At 39.3% G+C, this 17,668-nt stretch overlaps 1 protein-coding gene across 1 annotated transcript in view; it reads left to right on the top strand.

Moving 5' to 3' along the window:
• The window catches only part of anln (anillin, actin binding protein), a 65,637-nt gene that overhangs the window by 18,568 nt on the left and 29,401 nt on the right, over positions 1-17,668 (top strand). The window contains exons 4-10 of the mRNA XM_072283539.1: positions 454-806; positions 1,965-2,217; positions 3,546-3,739; positions 4,354-4,452; positions 5,871-6,057; positions 12,240-12,380; positions 16,386-16,651. Of these exons, the coding sequence (XP_072139640.1) occupies positions 454-806; positions 1,965-2,217; positions 3,546-3,739; positions 4,354-4,452; positions 5,871-6,057; positions 12,240-12,380; positions 16,386-16,651 (1,493 nt within the window). The remainder of the gene's footprint in view (positions 1-453; positions 807-1,964; positions 2,218-3,545; positions 3,740-4,353; positions 4,453-5,870; positions 6,058-12,239; positions 12,381-16,385; positions 16,652-17,668) is intronic.

Here is a 17,668-nt window from a genome sequence, read left to right as displayed (position 1 = left end):
CAGTGTTATGGTCAAAGGAGAAAGTATTTGCTGGGAGCGAATTTTCATTCTAACGTGGAGCCACTCCCTCATTGGAAAGCCAGAAATGAGAGGGATCTCAATGGACCTAAGAAAATTATTTTAAATTGCAGTCATTTCCTGAACTAAAAGTCTTAACCTTTTAGTTGGAAGAGAATAATTTGTGTTAGAAATATTCTTCACTCTTCTTTTATGTGTGCTAGAGACATAAAAATATACTGTTAATATCTTGATTAAACTTACAAATGTGACAAAGGTGCAATGTAACCTGGTGATAATTCTATTTATTATACTAGTTCTAGATTAGCAGAAATGCATTAACATTTTTACAAATCCTATCTGCTCAGGACATAACGTTCATTAATTCTGTTTGTTAAAACAAAGATTCGGATCCTCAAGTATCTTCTTTTTTCATGATTTGCATCTTCACAACAGGTAATGAGATTGATTCACCTGTAACACCTACACAGTCATGGAAGCCTGCTTCACCTCCACCTCCACCTCAGCAGGCAGTAAGTACTGTTGAATCTAAAACCCCAGTTGGAAGGAAAGGACGGCTTGCAAATCTGGCTGCAGCAATTAACTCCTGGGACGATGACTTGAGCCATCCGATCATTAAGCATAACAAGGCACCAGGACAGCCTGGTACTGCTTGTTTACCAGCTTCCTCTGCAACGAACAAAGATCCTGCTACTACTGAAAGCTGCGGTATTATCCAGCAGGCTGTAATTTCCTCACAACGGCCTCTGGAAAATACAGTTAATAAAACAACTTCTACCATCTCGCAGGTAGGTGAATTTGTTTGCAAATAAGCTCAAATCCCAGAAGTAAATGGATTATTCTTTAAAATGTACATCTCACTAAGAGATGTTTTAGTATTTTCGAATTAGCTAGATCTGTGGTGTTTGCCTTTAACTGCTGCCCCATACTTTATGGCGATTTATGAGCTGATATCCTTAAAGAAATGCTTTGCTTTTCTTTTCTGTTTGTATTATTTAAATAAGATGGGTTGCCTGTCCTCAGTCATGTATATTACTTGAGTACGTTTCCCTATTCCCTTGAATTTGCCGCAATGCATACCATGCCTTTTGCGTACTTGCATTTTGTTTGCACCAACTCCCTGCTATTTAATTGTTCCAATTACTGCTTTTAAAGATGACTCAAAGTAAATGCTGATTAAATTTCGACAATGAATGTAAGATTGAGTTGCCACTGTACTTGAGGTTATTTATCCTCACTGGATGCCCTCCTATGGACTTTCTGACATGAAACTATTGACTAATTATCGATAATTGCTAGGTTTTTTTAATGTTTGCTGGATAGCAGCCTATTTGTAGCTTCCTGATTTAAGTCCAATTACGTCACATATGGTGTTTGCATAATAACTGGTATATCACTATTGATAGAGTCCTGTAGTATAGTTAAAAATGCATAATGACTAGGAATGTTAGTACAATGTTTTTTTAGTTTGAACATTTATGAAGAACAATCAATGCTAACATTTCCCAAATGGTCAGCTGCTACAGCCTTTTTACTAATAAGCAAAGCTCGGAACCTTTACCTCCACCTCAGCAGGCAGTAAGAATTTTTGAGTCTAAAGCTCCATCTGGAAGGAAAGGACAGTGTGCAAATCTATCTGCCAGAATTTTTTGGGATCCATGGATCCCAAGTCACAAAGTAAAGCCTCCTTGACTAGAGAGTACTGTATTTCATGGATTGGTAGTCGAAGGTATGGGGGGCTTCATTCAAATAACTATAAGAAAATAACTATAACTTCAATCCACTGGAAAAAAAAGTTGGGATTTCTGGAAATTTCAATCCCTTTTTGGTGCAATAGTGACTTTAAATGTATAGAAACGAATAAAATCTCTGATAGCTGTTAATGAGAGATTTATGAATGAAAATCAATGTGTTATTCTAATTGTTCTGGGTAATTATTTTGTCAGGAATCAACTCAGTCTAATAGTCATTTACCAAAGGTGATTCCACCCACTTCAAAGAGAACTCAAGAGAATAAGCCACCGTTACCTAAAGGGGCACTTGCCCCCCATCAGCTCCAGCCAGGTCCAACGAAAACTGAGAAGGCACAATCATTAGCAACAAGAGTGATAAGTTCCCAGAGTCAGAGTGAGTTTAAGGATCAACCAAAGAGAGATACAGTTGCTCAGGCTCAGTCTGGAAATAGCCTGACCACCCCAGGTAAGATAGTTTCCAAAAAATTTTAAGATGTGGCTCAAAGGAACAAATTATCTGGAGATATTTGCCTTGTGCAAATAATTAATTTGACTTTCTGTTTTAGTATTTGCATATTTAATAACTAGCTTTGTTTTAACTGTTTTCTGTATTCTACAATCTTTGCCCATATTGAATGCTCGAGTTGAAAAGGCTCCAACTGGCTCACTGCCTGGGAAGATTATGTTGCTACAGATTGGTGATTACATTTGGATGGTGGCTTGCTTCAGTTCTGTGTAGGGAAGCATTGTTACATTTGTACAGGGTACAAGTGAGGCCACACATCAGCTCCAGCTGATAGAAAGTGTTGATAAAATGATAGAGAGATACAGCAATGAAATGGGGCTTTTGGCCCACTGAGACCATGTCAGCCATCAACACCTAAAATTCTCTCCACACTCTCATCAACTCCCCCTGATTCTATTACTCACTTATACACTCGGGACAATTTACAACTACTAATTAACCAACCAACGGGCACATCTTTGGAATGCGGGATGAAACTGGATCTCCTGTTGAAAACTCACATGGCTGCAGGGACTCCATGGAAGGTCAAGTTTGAAAGTGGGTCACTGGCACAGTGAGATAACAATCATCACCTGTGTCACTATGTTGCCCCAAATTGTACTCTGTACAATTTTGGTCCCCATATTTTAAAAAGATAGTACTGGCATTAAAATATACTGTATTAATTTCTGTGATGGCTTGGCTTCTGAGTGGCTAAAGAATTTAGATCTATATTATTTGGAGTCTGGAAGAATAAGAGGTGATCTTATTATAATTTAAGATCCTTAGGGGGTGTGACAGGGTTTACTTTGAGGTGTTTTTACAAGTGAGAATCCCAAATAAGGAGACATTGCTAAAAGATTTGGGGCAGGCATTTTCAACTGAGGTGCATAACAACTTCTTGTAGAGAGTGATGACTTTCTGGATTTCTGTACTTAAGAGGGTTATGCATACTGATCATTGCAAGTTTTTAGAGGAAATTGATACATCTTAAAGATAAGAAAATAAAGGGCTACAGGAAATGTAAACAATGCTTTCTATGGACAATTAACTTTAGGATCAACCTTATATTATCAATTACTTTTGAGGAAATGTATGTGGTGCATCCACTTAAAAGAAAAGTTAGTTGCTTCTTACATTCGATAAATTATTTCTGTTTAAAATTTGGTAGTTACAAAACTAAGTTTAAAGACATGCAATGTATTTGGCATATTGGGTGCACTTGATGCACTTTTCACCTGTTGTTGGATTATAAAGTGACATGCTTCTTATTTTCAAATAAATTAAAGGTGGTTCAGGAGTGAAATCTTTTCTGGAACGTTTCGGTGAGCGCTGCCAACAATACAGTGGGACAAGTCCTACGCCATCCACTCCCGGACAGAGAACTCCCAATGTTACTCCCAGCACTAAAGCAATCCAGGAGCGGCTACTTAAACAACAGGAGCTTTCCAGTACAGCAAATCTAACTCAGCAACTTAAACAGGTCTGAATTAGGGACTTCACTCCAGATTCTATCTTTGCTTCTAGATGAAGACCACAATGTCTCAGCTTATGTTTGAGCTTGGGGTGGGGCTGTGTGGTGTAGTGGAGAGAAAAGCTTGCATATTTGAAACCCCATCCATTAGTTTGAAAATCTCAAAACACTTAAAAGTACTTTACTGATGATATAATTTTTTTTCTTGTGTTAATATTTGCTTTAACAATAGCTGCACATATTAGTCAAAACGATAATTGAAAGTAAAGTTTTGTATCTACATAGCATGAGCTTTAGGATGCTATACCTTTGCATGTGCTAAAAGAGCCACATTTAATGGGAGAAATACACAACTTCTCTCCTCAATTTTCAATGTATAATATGAATTTGGGTATTTCTGTAGCAGAAGATTACTCTATAAAATTTTTAAGAATGCCTATTTCAAAAACATTTCAACTCAGTTGAATTTTGTTTTTTAAATTCTGGTTGCATAATTAACATTGTGATTTTTCTTAACATTGAGGACTATTATTCTGAAATGATTTTTGAATTCCATCTACAGCATTTTGAATATACCTGAAATGTTCCCTCTTTATGACTTTGCTATTATAATTGTATTCTAGGAGCGTGAAAAAGAGCTGCAAGGTATTCGTAATCGGTTTCAGAAAAACAACTTATGGAGTGCTGATAAGAGAGAAAATTGTCCTAACAGTCTGCGTGAGGTGTGTATGTGACTCTTTTTCTTAAAAAAGAGCTGCATAGTGATGAGAGATGCCATGACATTTGACTCTTCTGAGAAGAGTCGAGAGTCATGGCATCAGTCTTGCAACCACTAATTTAATTTGCAGATGGTACTAGCTTGCATTATCCAATCTTAACTGATGAACTTTTAGATGTTTCTTAAATCTAGGTCTGAAATCAGACTCTTGATGAGCCAGCACAATGATGATTTGCAATGTTTGTTTCAGATTTTTAGAAAATTGCTAAGCTCTTTTAAGAAACTTGTTGATGTTAATTTCGTTAATAAATGATTTTGTAGGGTTAGTGTTCTTAAAAAGAAGTCCTGGGTATCAATTTAACAACAGTAAGTTGCATTTTAGAGCACGATTTCATGTAACAAAATAGCACAAACTTTATAAAATTATTTTTGACACTGAAACATGAGAAAATACTAGGATGCTAAAAGGTAATTTTTAAATTTTGTTAAAGAAAGGGAAAGGAGGAATTTTTGGGGAATTAATTCTGGAACAGGATGAAAACAGCTGAAACATCACCATCAGGGGTGACGTAAAACAAAATAGTGGTCTGCAAGGCTAAAAATACTAAACTGCTGGAATTAGAGCTATATGACTGCAGAAAGCTACATAGATGATGAGGACAGCAGAATTTTCATGATTTGGAAATTAAATTGAGAATTTTAAAATCCCTAACAATTGCTTGACTGATCCAGCAAAGGGCCATTGGTTTGTGCTAATGGTGAATGGGACTTGCTGCAAGTTAGTATATGAGCAAGAGTTTTGGTTATCAAACTTGAGTTCAGTGTGGGAACGACAAAGTTTGCCAAATTTTGATTTGATATAAAACATAGTAATCTCCAACTGGTTAGGCATTACAGTTGATTTCTTGTCTGATCATGTCATGTAACTTAAAAAAATTACCAACAGCAGATTTAATATTATCTTATTTTCAAATTATTGCTTAATGTTTAGAAGATCAGATTCAATTTTCATCGTTAATCTGAGCCTTGGCTCACAACTTGGGGCCACTCAGGGCAGACATCATCTGATGTTGTCAGACATTCAAAATCCTTTTGTGTCAAAACAAAGCAGACATGTGCATATTGGAAGTTTTACTTTCTTAGTGAAATAAACTCTTCATTTGATATTTTACATAAATTTGCCATTTAAAACAGAACAAATCATAGGGATTTGAGTGAAGTATGCTCTGTTAATGTGATTGTTATTCCAAATATGTGAGATGTAATGGTTAAGCCAGAGGATTTGCAGTACTGATCTTGGATGACAGAAATGATCGTGTACTGTATGTTTCAGTAAATGTAAACCTGTAATGTTTCATGTTCCATTTGTAAATGAGAACATATGGAGGAGTTAATTGTGTCTACTTTTAAATTTTAAAATAGGATTCCAGTGAACCCCTCTTTAGGTCATCTGAGCAGAGGACTGCAGAAATTCACAGAACCCAGATGAGTACTGTGCAGCATTCACCTCAATCAATATTGGAACCAACCACAAAGTCACTATGTCAATCTACATTAACAGAGGTGCTTGAGCCATCTGCTGTGAAAATATCTAGCACAGAATCAGAAGGTATAAGACTTTATTCGAATAAATTAGTTGTTTAATTCCATATTAATTTTGAGAACTGACCAATGAATCTATTGGGCATGAGGGGAAACAAACATTTGCACCAGGTGCATCGAGCTGCAGCTCCTTAGCGACCGCATTAGGGAATTGGAGATGCAGCTCGATGACCTTCGTCTGGTCAAGGAGAGTGAGGAGGTGATAGAGAGGAGCTATAGGCAGGTAGTTTTCCGAGGCCTGGGGAGACAGATAAGTGGGTAACAGTCAGGAGAGGGAAGGGCACAAGCAGATGCTAGAGAGCACCCCTGTGGCTGTCCCCCTTAACAATAAGTACTCCTGTTTGAGTACTGTTGGGGGAGACAGCCTACCTGGGGGAAGCAACAGTGGTCGCACCTCTGGCACAGAGTCTGGCCCTGAGGCTCAGAAGGGTAGGGAAAGGAAGAGGATGGCAGCAGTGATGGGGGACTCTATAGTTAGAGGGTCAGACAGGTGATTCTGTGGATGCGGGAAAGAAACGTGGATGGTAGTTTGCCTCCCAAGTGCCAGAGTCCGAGATGTTTCTGACTGCATCCACAATATCTTGAAGTGGGAAGGAGAACAGCCAGAGGTCGTGGTACATATTGGTACCAACGACATAGGTAGGAAAAGGAAGGAGGTCCTGAAAGCAGACTACAGGGAGTTAGGAAGGAAGTTGAGAAGCAGGACCTCAAAGGTAGTAATCTCTGGATTACTGCCTGTGCCACGTGACAGTGAGAATAGGAATAGAGTGAGGTGGAGGATAAATGCGTGGCTGAGGGATTGGAGCAGGGGGCAGGGATTCAGATTTCTGGATCATTGGGACCTCTTCTGGGGCAGATGTGACCTGTACAAAAAGGACGGGTTGCACTTGAATCTGAGTGGGACCGATATCCTGGTGGGGAGATTTGCAAAGGCTATTGGGGAGAGTTTAAACTAGAATTGCTGAGGGGTGGGAACTGAACTGAAGTGACGGAGGAAAGGGAGGTTGGCTCACAAATAGAGAAAGCTTGGAGACAGTGCGAGAAGGAGGATAGGCAGGTGACAGAGAAAGGACGCACTCAGACCGATGGTTTGAGATGTGCCTATTTTAATGCAAGGAGTATTATGAATCAAGCAGATGAGCTTAGAGTCTGGATCAGCACTTGGAGCTATGATGTTGTGATTTGGATGGTGCAGGGGCAGGAATGGCTACTTCCAAGTGCCAGGTTTTAGATGTTTCATAAAGGACAGGGAAGGAGGCAAAAGAGGTGGGGGCGTGGCACTGTTGATCAGAGATAGTGTTACATTTCATGTTTGGCGATATTTACATGGGGTTCTGTGTAGATACATTCCAATGAGACAGGAAAAGGATGGTAAGGTACAGGAACCGTGGTGTACAAAAGCTGTTGTAAATCTAGTCAAGAAGAAAAGAAGAGCCTACGAAAGGTTCAAAAAACTAGATAATGATAGAGATCTAGAAGGTTATAAAGCTAGCAGGAAGGAATTAATAATGAAATTAGGAGAGCCAGAAGGGGCCTTGGCAGACAGGATTAAGGAAAACCCCAAGGCATTCTACAAGTATGTGAAGAGCAAGAGGATAAGACGTGAGAGAATAGGACCAATCAACTGTGACAGTGGAAAAGTGTGTATGGAACCGGAGGAGATAGCAGAGGTACTGAATGAATACTTTGCTGCAGTATTCACTACGGAAAAGGATCTTGGTGATTGTAGGGTGACTTGCAGCAGACTGAAAAGCTTGAGCATGTAGATATTAAGGAAGAGGATGTGCTGGAGCTTTTGGAAAGCATCAAGTTGGATAAGTCACTGGGACCAGACGGGATGTACCCCAGGCTACTGTGGGAAGTGAAGGAGAAGATTGCTGGGCCTCTGGCGATGATCTTTGCATCATCAATATGGACGGGAGAGGTTCCGGAGGATTGGAAGTTTGTGGATGTTGTTCCCTTATTCAAGAAAGGGAGTAGGGATAGCCCAGAAAATTATAGACCAGTGAATCTTACTTCAGTGGTTGGTAAGTTGATGGAGAAGATCCTGAGAGGCAGGATTTATGAACATTTGGAGAGGTATAATATGATTAGGAATAGTCAGCATGGCTTTGTCAAAGGCAGGTCGTGCATGATGAGCCTGACTGAATTTTTTAAGGATGTGACTAAACACATTGATGAAGGTAGAGCCATAGATGTAGTGCATAGGGATTTTAGCAAGGCATTTGATAATGCAAGGCTTATTGAGAAAGTAAGGGGACCTTGCTTTGTGGATCCAGATCTGGCTTGCCCACAGAAGACAAAGAGTGGTTGTAGATGGGTCATATTCTGCATGGAGACCAGTGAACAGTGGTGTTCCCCAGGGATCTCTTCTTCTGAGAGCCCCACTCTTTGTGATTTTTATAAATGACCTGGATGAGGAAGTGGAGGGATGGGTTAGTAAATTTGCTGATGACACAAAAGATTAGGGGTGTTGTGGAACGTGTGGGTAGCTTTCAGGGGTTACAGTGAGACATTGATAGGATGCAAAACTGGGCTGAGAAGTGGCAGATGGAGTTCAACCCAGATAAGTGTGAAGTGGTTCATTTTGGTAGGTCAGATATGATGGCAGAATATAGCATTAATGGCAAGGCTCTTGGCAGTGTGGAGGATCTGAGGGATCTTGGGGTCTGAGTCCATAAGGCACTCAAGGCTGCTATGCAGGTTGACTCTGTGGTTAAGAAGGCATATGGTCCATTGGCCTTCATCAATCGTGGAATTGAGTTTAAGAGCCGAGACGTAATGTTGCAGCTATATAGGAAGGAGGACCAGGTCGAGACAACAGAGACTTTTGGAGAAGAGGAGTTCGGTGGGTAATACCGTCCCGGCTGACCGGAAGTGCACCGAGAGCGGTAAGCGTGAAGGGTTGGGGTGCTTACTGATCTGGCTAACAACGGATGGTGCAATCCGGGGTATATTACGATCGAGGAATGTGTTTGCAGACTGGATATTGAGCTTCTTACTTTTGGACTTCGGCCACATTCCACCGTGATACAACACTTGGCGGAACGGGAGGTCGTCCCTGCCTGTGGCCATCGAACGTGCAACTCCTCCCATGGAGGGTCAGACATCCTGAACCAATAGACTGGTCCTGGACTTATTTTCCATCTGGCATAGTTTTGCATTTTGTTGTTTGACTGTTGGGGTTTTTTGTATTGCTATATTTACGCTCTATTCTTGATTGGTGCGGCTGTAACGAAACCAAATTTCCCTCGGGATTAATAAAGTATATCTATCTATCTTTATAGGACCCCTGGTCAGACCCCACTTGGAGTACTGTGCTCGTTTCTGGTTGCCTCACTACAGGAAGGATGTGGAAACCATAGAAAGGGTGCAGAGGCAATTTACAAAGATGTTGCCTGGATTGGGGAGCATGCCTTATGAGAATAGGTTGAGTGAACTTGGCCTTTTCTCCTTGGAGCGACAGGGGATGAGAGGTGACCTGATAGAGTTGTACAAGATAATGAGAGGCATTGATCGTGTGGATAGTCAGAGGCTTTTTCCCAGGGCTGAAATGGCTAGCACAAGAGGGCATAGATTTAAGGTGCTTAGAAGTAGGTACAAAGGAGATGTCAAGAGAGTGGTGAGTGCATGGAATGGGCTGCTGGTGGCAGCGGTGGAGGCAGAAACGATAGGGTCTTTTCAGAGGCTTCTGGATAGGTGCATGGAGCTTAGAAAAATAGAGGGCTATGGGTAAGCCTAGGTAGTTCTAAGGTAGGGACATGTTTGGCACAGCTTTATTGTGCTGTAGGTTTTCTATGTTTCTATTTGTGCTCACCTCAGGATTACTACCAAGTCTCTGAAGAACAAGGTTACAAAACCTTAAAGTAAATGTGTGATTTGGTAATTGTGCAACATATTTAAAAAAAAGTAGAGGTCAATTTTGGTTCATCTGGCTTTTTTCAAATATAAAGTATCATGATGATTCTCTTTGGCAGCCAATTTTAATTTTGTCAGATTGTAATTGTTGCTTTTTGGGTAGTTTGCTTTAAGATATTAAAAGCCTTTGTGTTTATAGCTAAATTAAAAAGCATCTCTTTGTATATTAGTATGTGAGCTTTTACACCCTCGCTGAATTTGGAAAGCTTAAAAATGTATCTTTGTCTTTTACCCTTTAGCAGCTTGGAAAAACGATTTTAAAATGAGCCTTCTCTTTTCTGGTGTAAGCATTCACATCTTATTCAGCACTGGAGTATGATTAGGATGAATAATCTGAAACGCACCTTATTTAGTAAAGATAAAACAAAAATAGTTTTTATATTTAAATTTAACATTTTAGAAGAAACCTTTGACATGATCATTTCTGGTGCAGTTAGACAATAGTGCTTTCACTTTTAAAACACATCATTTCCAAAGAAAGTTGCAAATATCAGAGCTTTTTTTTTTTTTTTGCAGAAGCTTAATTAAAGGAATAATAAATTGCTTGTCTGTGATAGCATTCAGCTACCTGAACTTGACAGATCTTGATTCAGTGGCAACGGGACTCAGAGATGACTGGAGACAGTACCCTGATGCATGTGATTCAATGTTCACCTATTCATAGGCTCACGTCTTGTGCCAGTCACTTTTTTTTCATTTCTTCCCTCGTTGTTTCTTGACCCCCTCACCTCCACCCCCCCACCGCACCCCCACCTTTGACTTGGTTAATCCTAGCAGCACACACCTGTCCACATTTCCAACCCAGGCTCTGGTTGAAAACCTGTCCATGTTCCTGGCTCTAGGCGCTCAACTGGCCCACATTTAGTTCTCCTGAGGATAACGAATGAGCACAGAGGGCAGGGTCACAGTTATATTCAGCTTTTTGGCCTTGGGATCATTCCAAGCTGCTGTAGTTCTGAAATGTCTCTCAGTTTATTACTCAAGGCTGAATTATGTGAAATTTCTATATTAAAGGGAAGAAGCAGTGATATAATTTTCTTTCAGCACTCATAAGCAATGCAAGTATACAATGCAAGGTGCAACAGAGTGCAGGCATTCATTAGCTGCACTCATGCTCTTGCACAAGGAACAGATCCCCTGGAAGATGGTTCTTCATCAGCCTCTCCAGTTCCCTCTAATCCTTTAGGAGCACAGAGACAATACTTTAGCACAACTTTGCACCGGAAAACCTTTTTTTCCACCATTTAGAGATGCAGGTGAAAGCTGACATTGTATTCTAAGAACTTTGCAATTGAAGTTTGTGTTCTTTATGCAGCTTCCATGAACTATGTTGGGGTGTTTCATAGTGCTGTTTTAATGCCAAGTAAAAGCATGTAGCAATTACTGGGCTAAAGCCTTTTGAAAGCTTTAGCAGAAAATTGCTTCCATTTATAAGCACCCTCTCGCATTTTGAAACTGACATTGTAAGGTATAATATTTTCATGCTTAGAATGTGAATGGGGCATTATCCACTGCGCAAAGTGCTATTTATTATGGACTGGGAAAGCATCATATATTAGCACATTTTTAAAGGGAATCAAAGATGATTCTTCACAACTAATGATATTAAAGTTATTTGTAATATCTTAAAATAAATGTGAAATGGCTGTATATGTCTAAATATCCAATGGTCTACCTGGAATGCATAAAACAGAATTATCAGTATTGTATTCAAAGGATACAGTAGTGTCAATGAATTTGATAAAGTACGCACATCTAATTTCCAGTGTTCGTGAAGTGTTGAACAAAGGGTCGATGCTTCTTTTCAAGGAATTATCTAATTAATAAGAATTAGAGATGCCTGAGTATCAGAGTATAGAAAGAAAATCCAACAGCAAAGGTGGTAATTATTCATTATGACCTTACTGGATCTTTGAAAGAGTTAGCTAATTGTTCCTATCCTCCCTTTAAAAATAATCCTTTTCAAAAGCACCTTCAAGCTTATTTCCAAACTGACCAAAGAATCTTGTTCCACCACCTTAGGCAGGTTATAAGAATATGTATTAATGTATCTTTACCTGTCTGAGTTTTTAAGAATTAATTTGTACGCATTTTTCTTCAGCATCTTCTTTTGATATGGATATTCTTGCTGTAAAATACAAGTGGAATAAGCAAAAATTCAATAAAAGCACTTGTATAATAAAAAACTTGATTTTTAGGGTATTTTAAATAGCTTGTGATTTTGTGATGTTTCTTGGATTTCAACAGACTTTTTTGCTTTCATTTTTATAGTTACTTTCAAAGACCAAAATGTGAAGGAGGTCCCTAATAACCCTGCTAAATTAAGCCCTTTCAAAAGGATATCCAGTGTTTATGAGCAGTTGCATATTGCTGTAGATGAAGGAGAAAAGGGGAATTGCGATAGAAGTACAGGTAAGAAGTCATTTCTGTTTGCAGCAATAGTTTTAGAATCTCTGAAGTAGTAATTCATTCTGGAAAATTTAGTTGTACTAATATTTTTGAGCTTTTAGCATCAATTACTGATATAACCATACTTTCTTAAATAAAAAATTGAAAATTAGCTATAAAATTTTTGAGATACAAGTACTGCAGGTGAAACTGACATCCTTATCCATTCATAACTGGACAGGTAAGCTGCCTTCATGTATTGTTGAAGATCTCTTGCTTCTCAACATAAAACAATGAACCTTCTATTCAAGTGGGTAGATGCAGAGTTAGTTTAATAATTCAGCTGATAAATAGTGTGTTCAACTGTACAACTTGCCCTCAGTGCCGCATTGGAGTGTTAGACTAAGTTTTTTGTTCTAGGCCCAGTAGTGAGAACTGAACCAGTGCCTTCAACCCATAGAGGGTGCTTCTGTGACCACAGTCTCAAAGCTGTTTCCAGATATTGATCAAGACCACTCTGTACAATAGTCATACAGGATAGATACAGGCCCATTTGTCCAACTAGTCCATGCTGATGACATCGTCCTCTCAGGTAGTTCCAGTTGTCCACATTCAGCCCGTAACCCTCCAAGCGCTTCCTGTCTACGTACCTATCCAAATAGTTCTACACTGTTTCAACTCTACCTGCCTTGACTACGCTTCTGGCAGCTCAGTCCAGGTATTCACTACACTCTGTGTAAAGAAGTTACCTCTCAGGTCTCTCAGCTCCCTCCTTTTTTATCATGGACTCCCCATACCAGGGGAAAAGATTAGGACCGTCTATCTTACCTATAAGCTAACCTGTTCTTCTGCTTAGTCACATCTACTGTACCTGGACCATATCCATTTAAATCCCTCCATCCGTGTATTTATCCACACTTAAATGTTACAATTGAACCTGCATCTACTACTTCTGTTGGCAGCTTGTTCCACACTTGTAACACCCTCTGAGTGAAGAAGCTTCCCCTTAAATATTTCGCCTTTCTCCCTAAACCCATAACCTCTAGTTCTAGTGTCACTTGACCTCAGGAGAAACTCTCATTGTTCCAAGGAATAAAAAATCAGCATTGTCAGCATCTCCCTATAACTCAGGCCTTCCAGTCTAGGCAACATCCTTGTAAATCTTGGCAATACTTTCCTATGGTGGGATGACCAAAACTGTACACAATACTCCAAGTGTGGACTTACAAACAACTTGTATGACTGCAACATAATGTCCCTGATCCTAAACTCAATACCTGACTGATGAAGACCAACATGCTAATTCCCTTCTTCACCATCCTGTCTACTGCATGACTGCTTTTGGGAACTGTGTGTTTATACCAGGTTCTTCTGTTCCATCATAATTATTAGGGCACTACTTTTCACTCTATTCTCTTACCTGGTTTGAATGTCCAAAATGCATCACCTCACACTTATCCAAGTTGAAATCTATTCCCTATTCCCCAGCCTATTTCCCTAATTGTTCAAGATCTTTTTGTAATTCATTGTAACCTGCTTCATTATCAACAAGACCCCCTCAGTTTTGTATAATCAACAAACTTGATAATCGTGCATGAACAACACTGACCCCTGAGGCACCCCATGAGTGACGGGCTTTGAGTTGGAGAATCAGCCTTTAACCATCAACCTCTGCCTCTTATCATTGAGCCAATTCTCAATCTGTCTCACTAGTTCCACCTGAATTTCATGTGACCTAATTTTCAAGATGGACCTGTCATGATATTGTCAAAGGCCTTACTAAAATCCATACAGAAAACATCTACTGCCTCCCTTTCTTTCTTTTTTTTCTCCCTCTGTCCCTCTCACTATATCTTCCTCTGATGCTCCCCTCCCCCTTTCTTTCTCCCTAGGCCTCTCATCCCATGATCCTCTCCCTTCTCCAGCCTGGTATCCCTTTTGCCAATCAACTTTCCAGCTCTTAGCTGCATCCCTTCCCCTCCTGTCTTCTCCTATCATTTTGGATCTCCCCCCTCCCCCTCCCACTTTCAAATCTCTTACTATCTCTTCTTTCAGTTAGTCCTGATGAAGGGTCTCAGCCCAAAACGTCGACTGTACCTCTTCCTACAGATGCTGCCTGGCCTGCTGCGTTCCACCAGCATTTTGTGTGTGTTGCTTGAATTTCCAGCATCTGCAGATTTCCTCATATCTACTGCCTACCTTTATCTATCCCCTTTGTTACGTCTTTTAAAAATTCCAAATGATTTGTTGGATATGACCTTCCATCCACAAAGACGTTGACTATTCCTGATCAGACCTTGACTATCCAAGCCATGGTTGATCTTGTTCCTCAGAATTCCCTCCACTAGCTTCCCTACAACTGAACTCAGCCCACTGGCCTGTGCTTGCTGCTCTTCTTGGGGGAAAAAATAGACCAATGTCAGCCACCCTCCACTCTTCTGGAACTTCACCTGTAGTTAACACAAAGCAAATATTTCTGCAAGGGACTCCATGATTTCTTCCCTGGCCTCCCATAAGATCTGGGGATACACTCATTAGGCCTGGCAATTTGTTCCCCTTCCCCAGCTAATGTGCTTCAAGGCAGCAATACCACCTTCCTTATAATATGCATATGTTTCAAGACCTCACTACTATTACCGTCTTTGATAGCCATATGTTTCTATCTGGGCAGCAGCTTGTAATAGTCTTTGTGTTATGAAGAAATTAAAGAAAAGCTGATAATTATTGCATATGAATGGAAATACTATGATTATTTTATTTCTCTATACTAATGATCAGGAGATGCAATTTTGAATCCCACCATGGCAAAAAGGGAGGTTTATATCTGTAAATTAACTATGTGGGGTAAAAAGCTAGCATCACTTATGGGATGATTTATAAAATTCTGGATTTATTTTTTTTAAATTGTATATTTTGACTTCATTTGCATATTTGTTTGTCTTTGTGTTTAGTTTTTTATTGATTCTACTGTATATTTTTGTTCTACTGTGAATACCTGCAAGAAAATGAATCTCAGGATGGTATATAGTGACAACATGTACTCTCCATTTACTTTGATAATAAATTTACTTTGAACTTTGGATTATCTTACAAGACGTCTGGTTCATTACTGCTCTTTTGGAAAATAAACCAGGCTCCTGACTCCAAATCCAAAGCAATCTAGTTGATGATATATGAAATTGCTATGCATCATAATATAATAAAAATAAAGCTAGGTGGACCATCAGCATTGAACAAGCCATAAGGTTTTCATAGAAGCATCTTTTTGACCCTATTTCTGTTTCTTTGGTAAGTTTATCAATGGATTCTTCAATAAATTGAATCCATTGTCAATGCCCTGACCTCTTCCTATAAGAATCTCTGCCTTAGTTGCAGGATGACCTACCTGAGGCAGTTGCGTAGAGGTATCTTATCTGGGATTCGTTGCCTATGATTCTAGGTGAATGGCATCATCAGAGTTTGGGTAGAAAATCTGCAGATAACACCATGGCCTTCCTCAGCTGATGATTTGGTGTTAGTTCTTGAAAGGAAGAAATGGACTAAGCTGCAGATTTAGAAAATTATGTATGCCCAAGTGAAACAATGGATTAAAATGTTTTCATGCACAGCAGATTACACTTTTAACTGCATCTGTATTCATGCTGAGGAATATTGATTTGAATTGGGCAGTGGGAAGGAGAGCAAGTAGGTCATCTATTGAAATGTCTTTAAAAATAAATGTAAAATTATTCAAACATATAGAACTAGGGAATTTCTGTCTACAGACTATAAATTAGCACAGATTCATAAAATGTATCTGTACTCAGTATGACAGTGCATTGGCAGCTCCATTTGAAACCATAATGTTAGCTGATGTGCGGAATAAATTATCTTGAAAATCACTGAAGAATTTTGACAGAACACACATTTTGATCTGAATCGGGTCTTGCTTGTGAAATTGTTTCCCTTGTGTATATATTCTAAGTGTTTGTAAACCAAGAGGTGCTTAAGTTGTTAGCTATTAATCTCATGTTAATATCTTTCTGGCAGATAAAGTTGAAGTAGTACGTGAGATTGAGATGAGTGTTGATGAGATTAACAGTTCTGTGGTCATTAATGAACTGTTCGATGGCGTCTTGGAGGAAGGGGAAGAGGAGGACGAAGATGAAGAAGAAGATGGTGGGATGAAGGAGAAACAGGTGTGCAACAAGGAAACTGAAAGTGATCTAGAGGAGAAAAATGATGAGTTAAACATATCCTCAATGTCACTCCTCACACCATTGGCAGAAACAGTTGATGCAGTTACAAATCCAGAGGTGAGATTATAGTTTTGTAGATAATCTTCATTTGTGTATTTTTTTCCTCTTCTGGAGAATTCAATTACCTATAAAACCAACAGTCATTAGTACTGGAAACTGGAACATCTTCTACATGCACTGTACAACATGGAAGCTCTCTGTGTTGCTCAAGCACCGCCCATTACACCACTCCAATCTCCTGCTGTACTGTAGCCCCATCTGTAGAAGAGCTGCAACAAACACACAAAATTGAAACTTACATTTTTCACTAGTGGTGCTTGTACCATGTGTATGGTTATCAATTTAACACCAAACATTTTGAACTCCTAGAATCTTACCTAAAACTATAGGAGGGAGTGCTGAATAATCAGAGGTGACATCCCATGGTTAAATCAGAGCCATGTCTGATTTTTTTTTAAAAAAAAAAGCAAAAATGCAGCAACCTGCAGACTGGCTCTGCAGATCTGGATATAAAGTTAATCTGAATTTAAAACAATAAGGTGAATTAATAATACTTGCCTTTTCAATCCCATTGAAATACATGTGGCTGCAATAGAAATGCTATGTCTCCTGTAAACTACATCTGTAGTCCACAGCTTGGAACAGCCAAGTTCTGCTCCTAAACTTGGCACTGAATTCAAAGATAAAGCAAGTTCATAGAGTCATACCAGACAAAACAAGTCTTTTGGCCCAACTAGTTTTTGGTAAACAAGATTTCCATGTAAAACTAGTCCCGTTTGCCCATCTTTGGCACATATCCCTCTAAACCATGGACCTATCCAATGCATTTTGATCTGCTTATTCCTGGAATTATTTTTATAATGTGTAGTTGACCATCCTAATACTGCAGATTGGCGAACGATTGAGTAGCTCCAGAGTGCTATGATTCAGCCTAGCTTTATGTTAATTGGTTATACTTGTATTGATTAAAGAGGCAAAATTGACAAGCCTTGTTTATTTTCTTATTTACAACCTTTACCCTTTCTTTTAAAATTTCATTTCACTCAACATTCATTAGCCTCTTTCACCCTTCAT

Source organism: Mobula birostris, chromosome 19 (assembly GCF_030028105.1).
Source record: "Mobula birostris isolate sMobBir1 chromosome 19, sMobBir1.hap1, whole genome shotgun sequence".
NCBI lineage: Eukaryota > Metazoa > Chordata > Chondrichthyes > Myliobatiformes > Myliobatidae > Mobula > Mobula birostris.
Note: the sequence above shows the minus strand (reverse complement) of the source record. Positions and strands in the feature narration are given on the sequence as shown.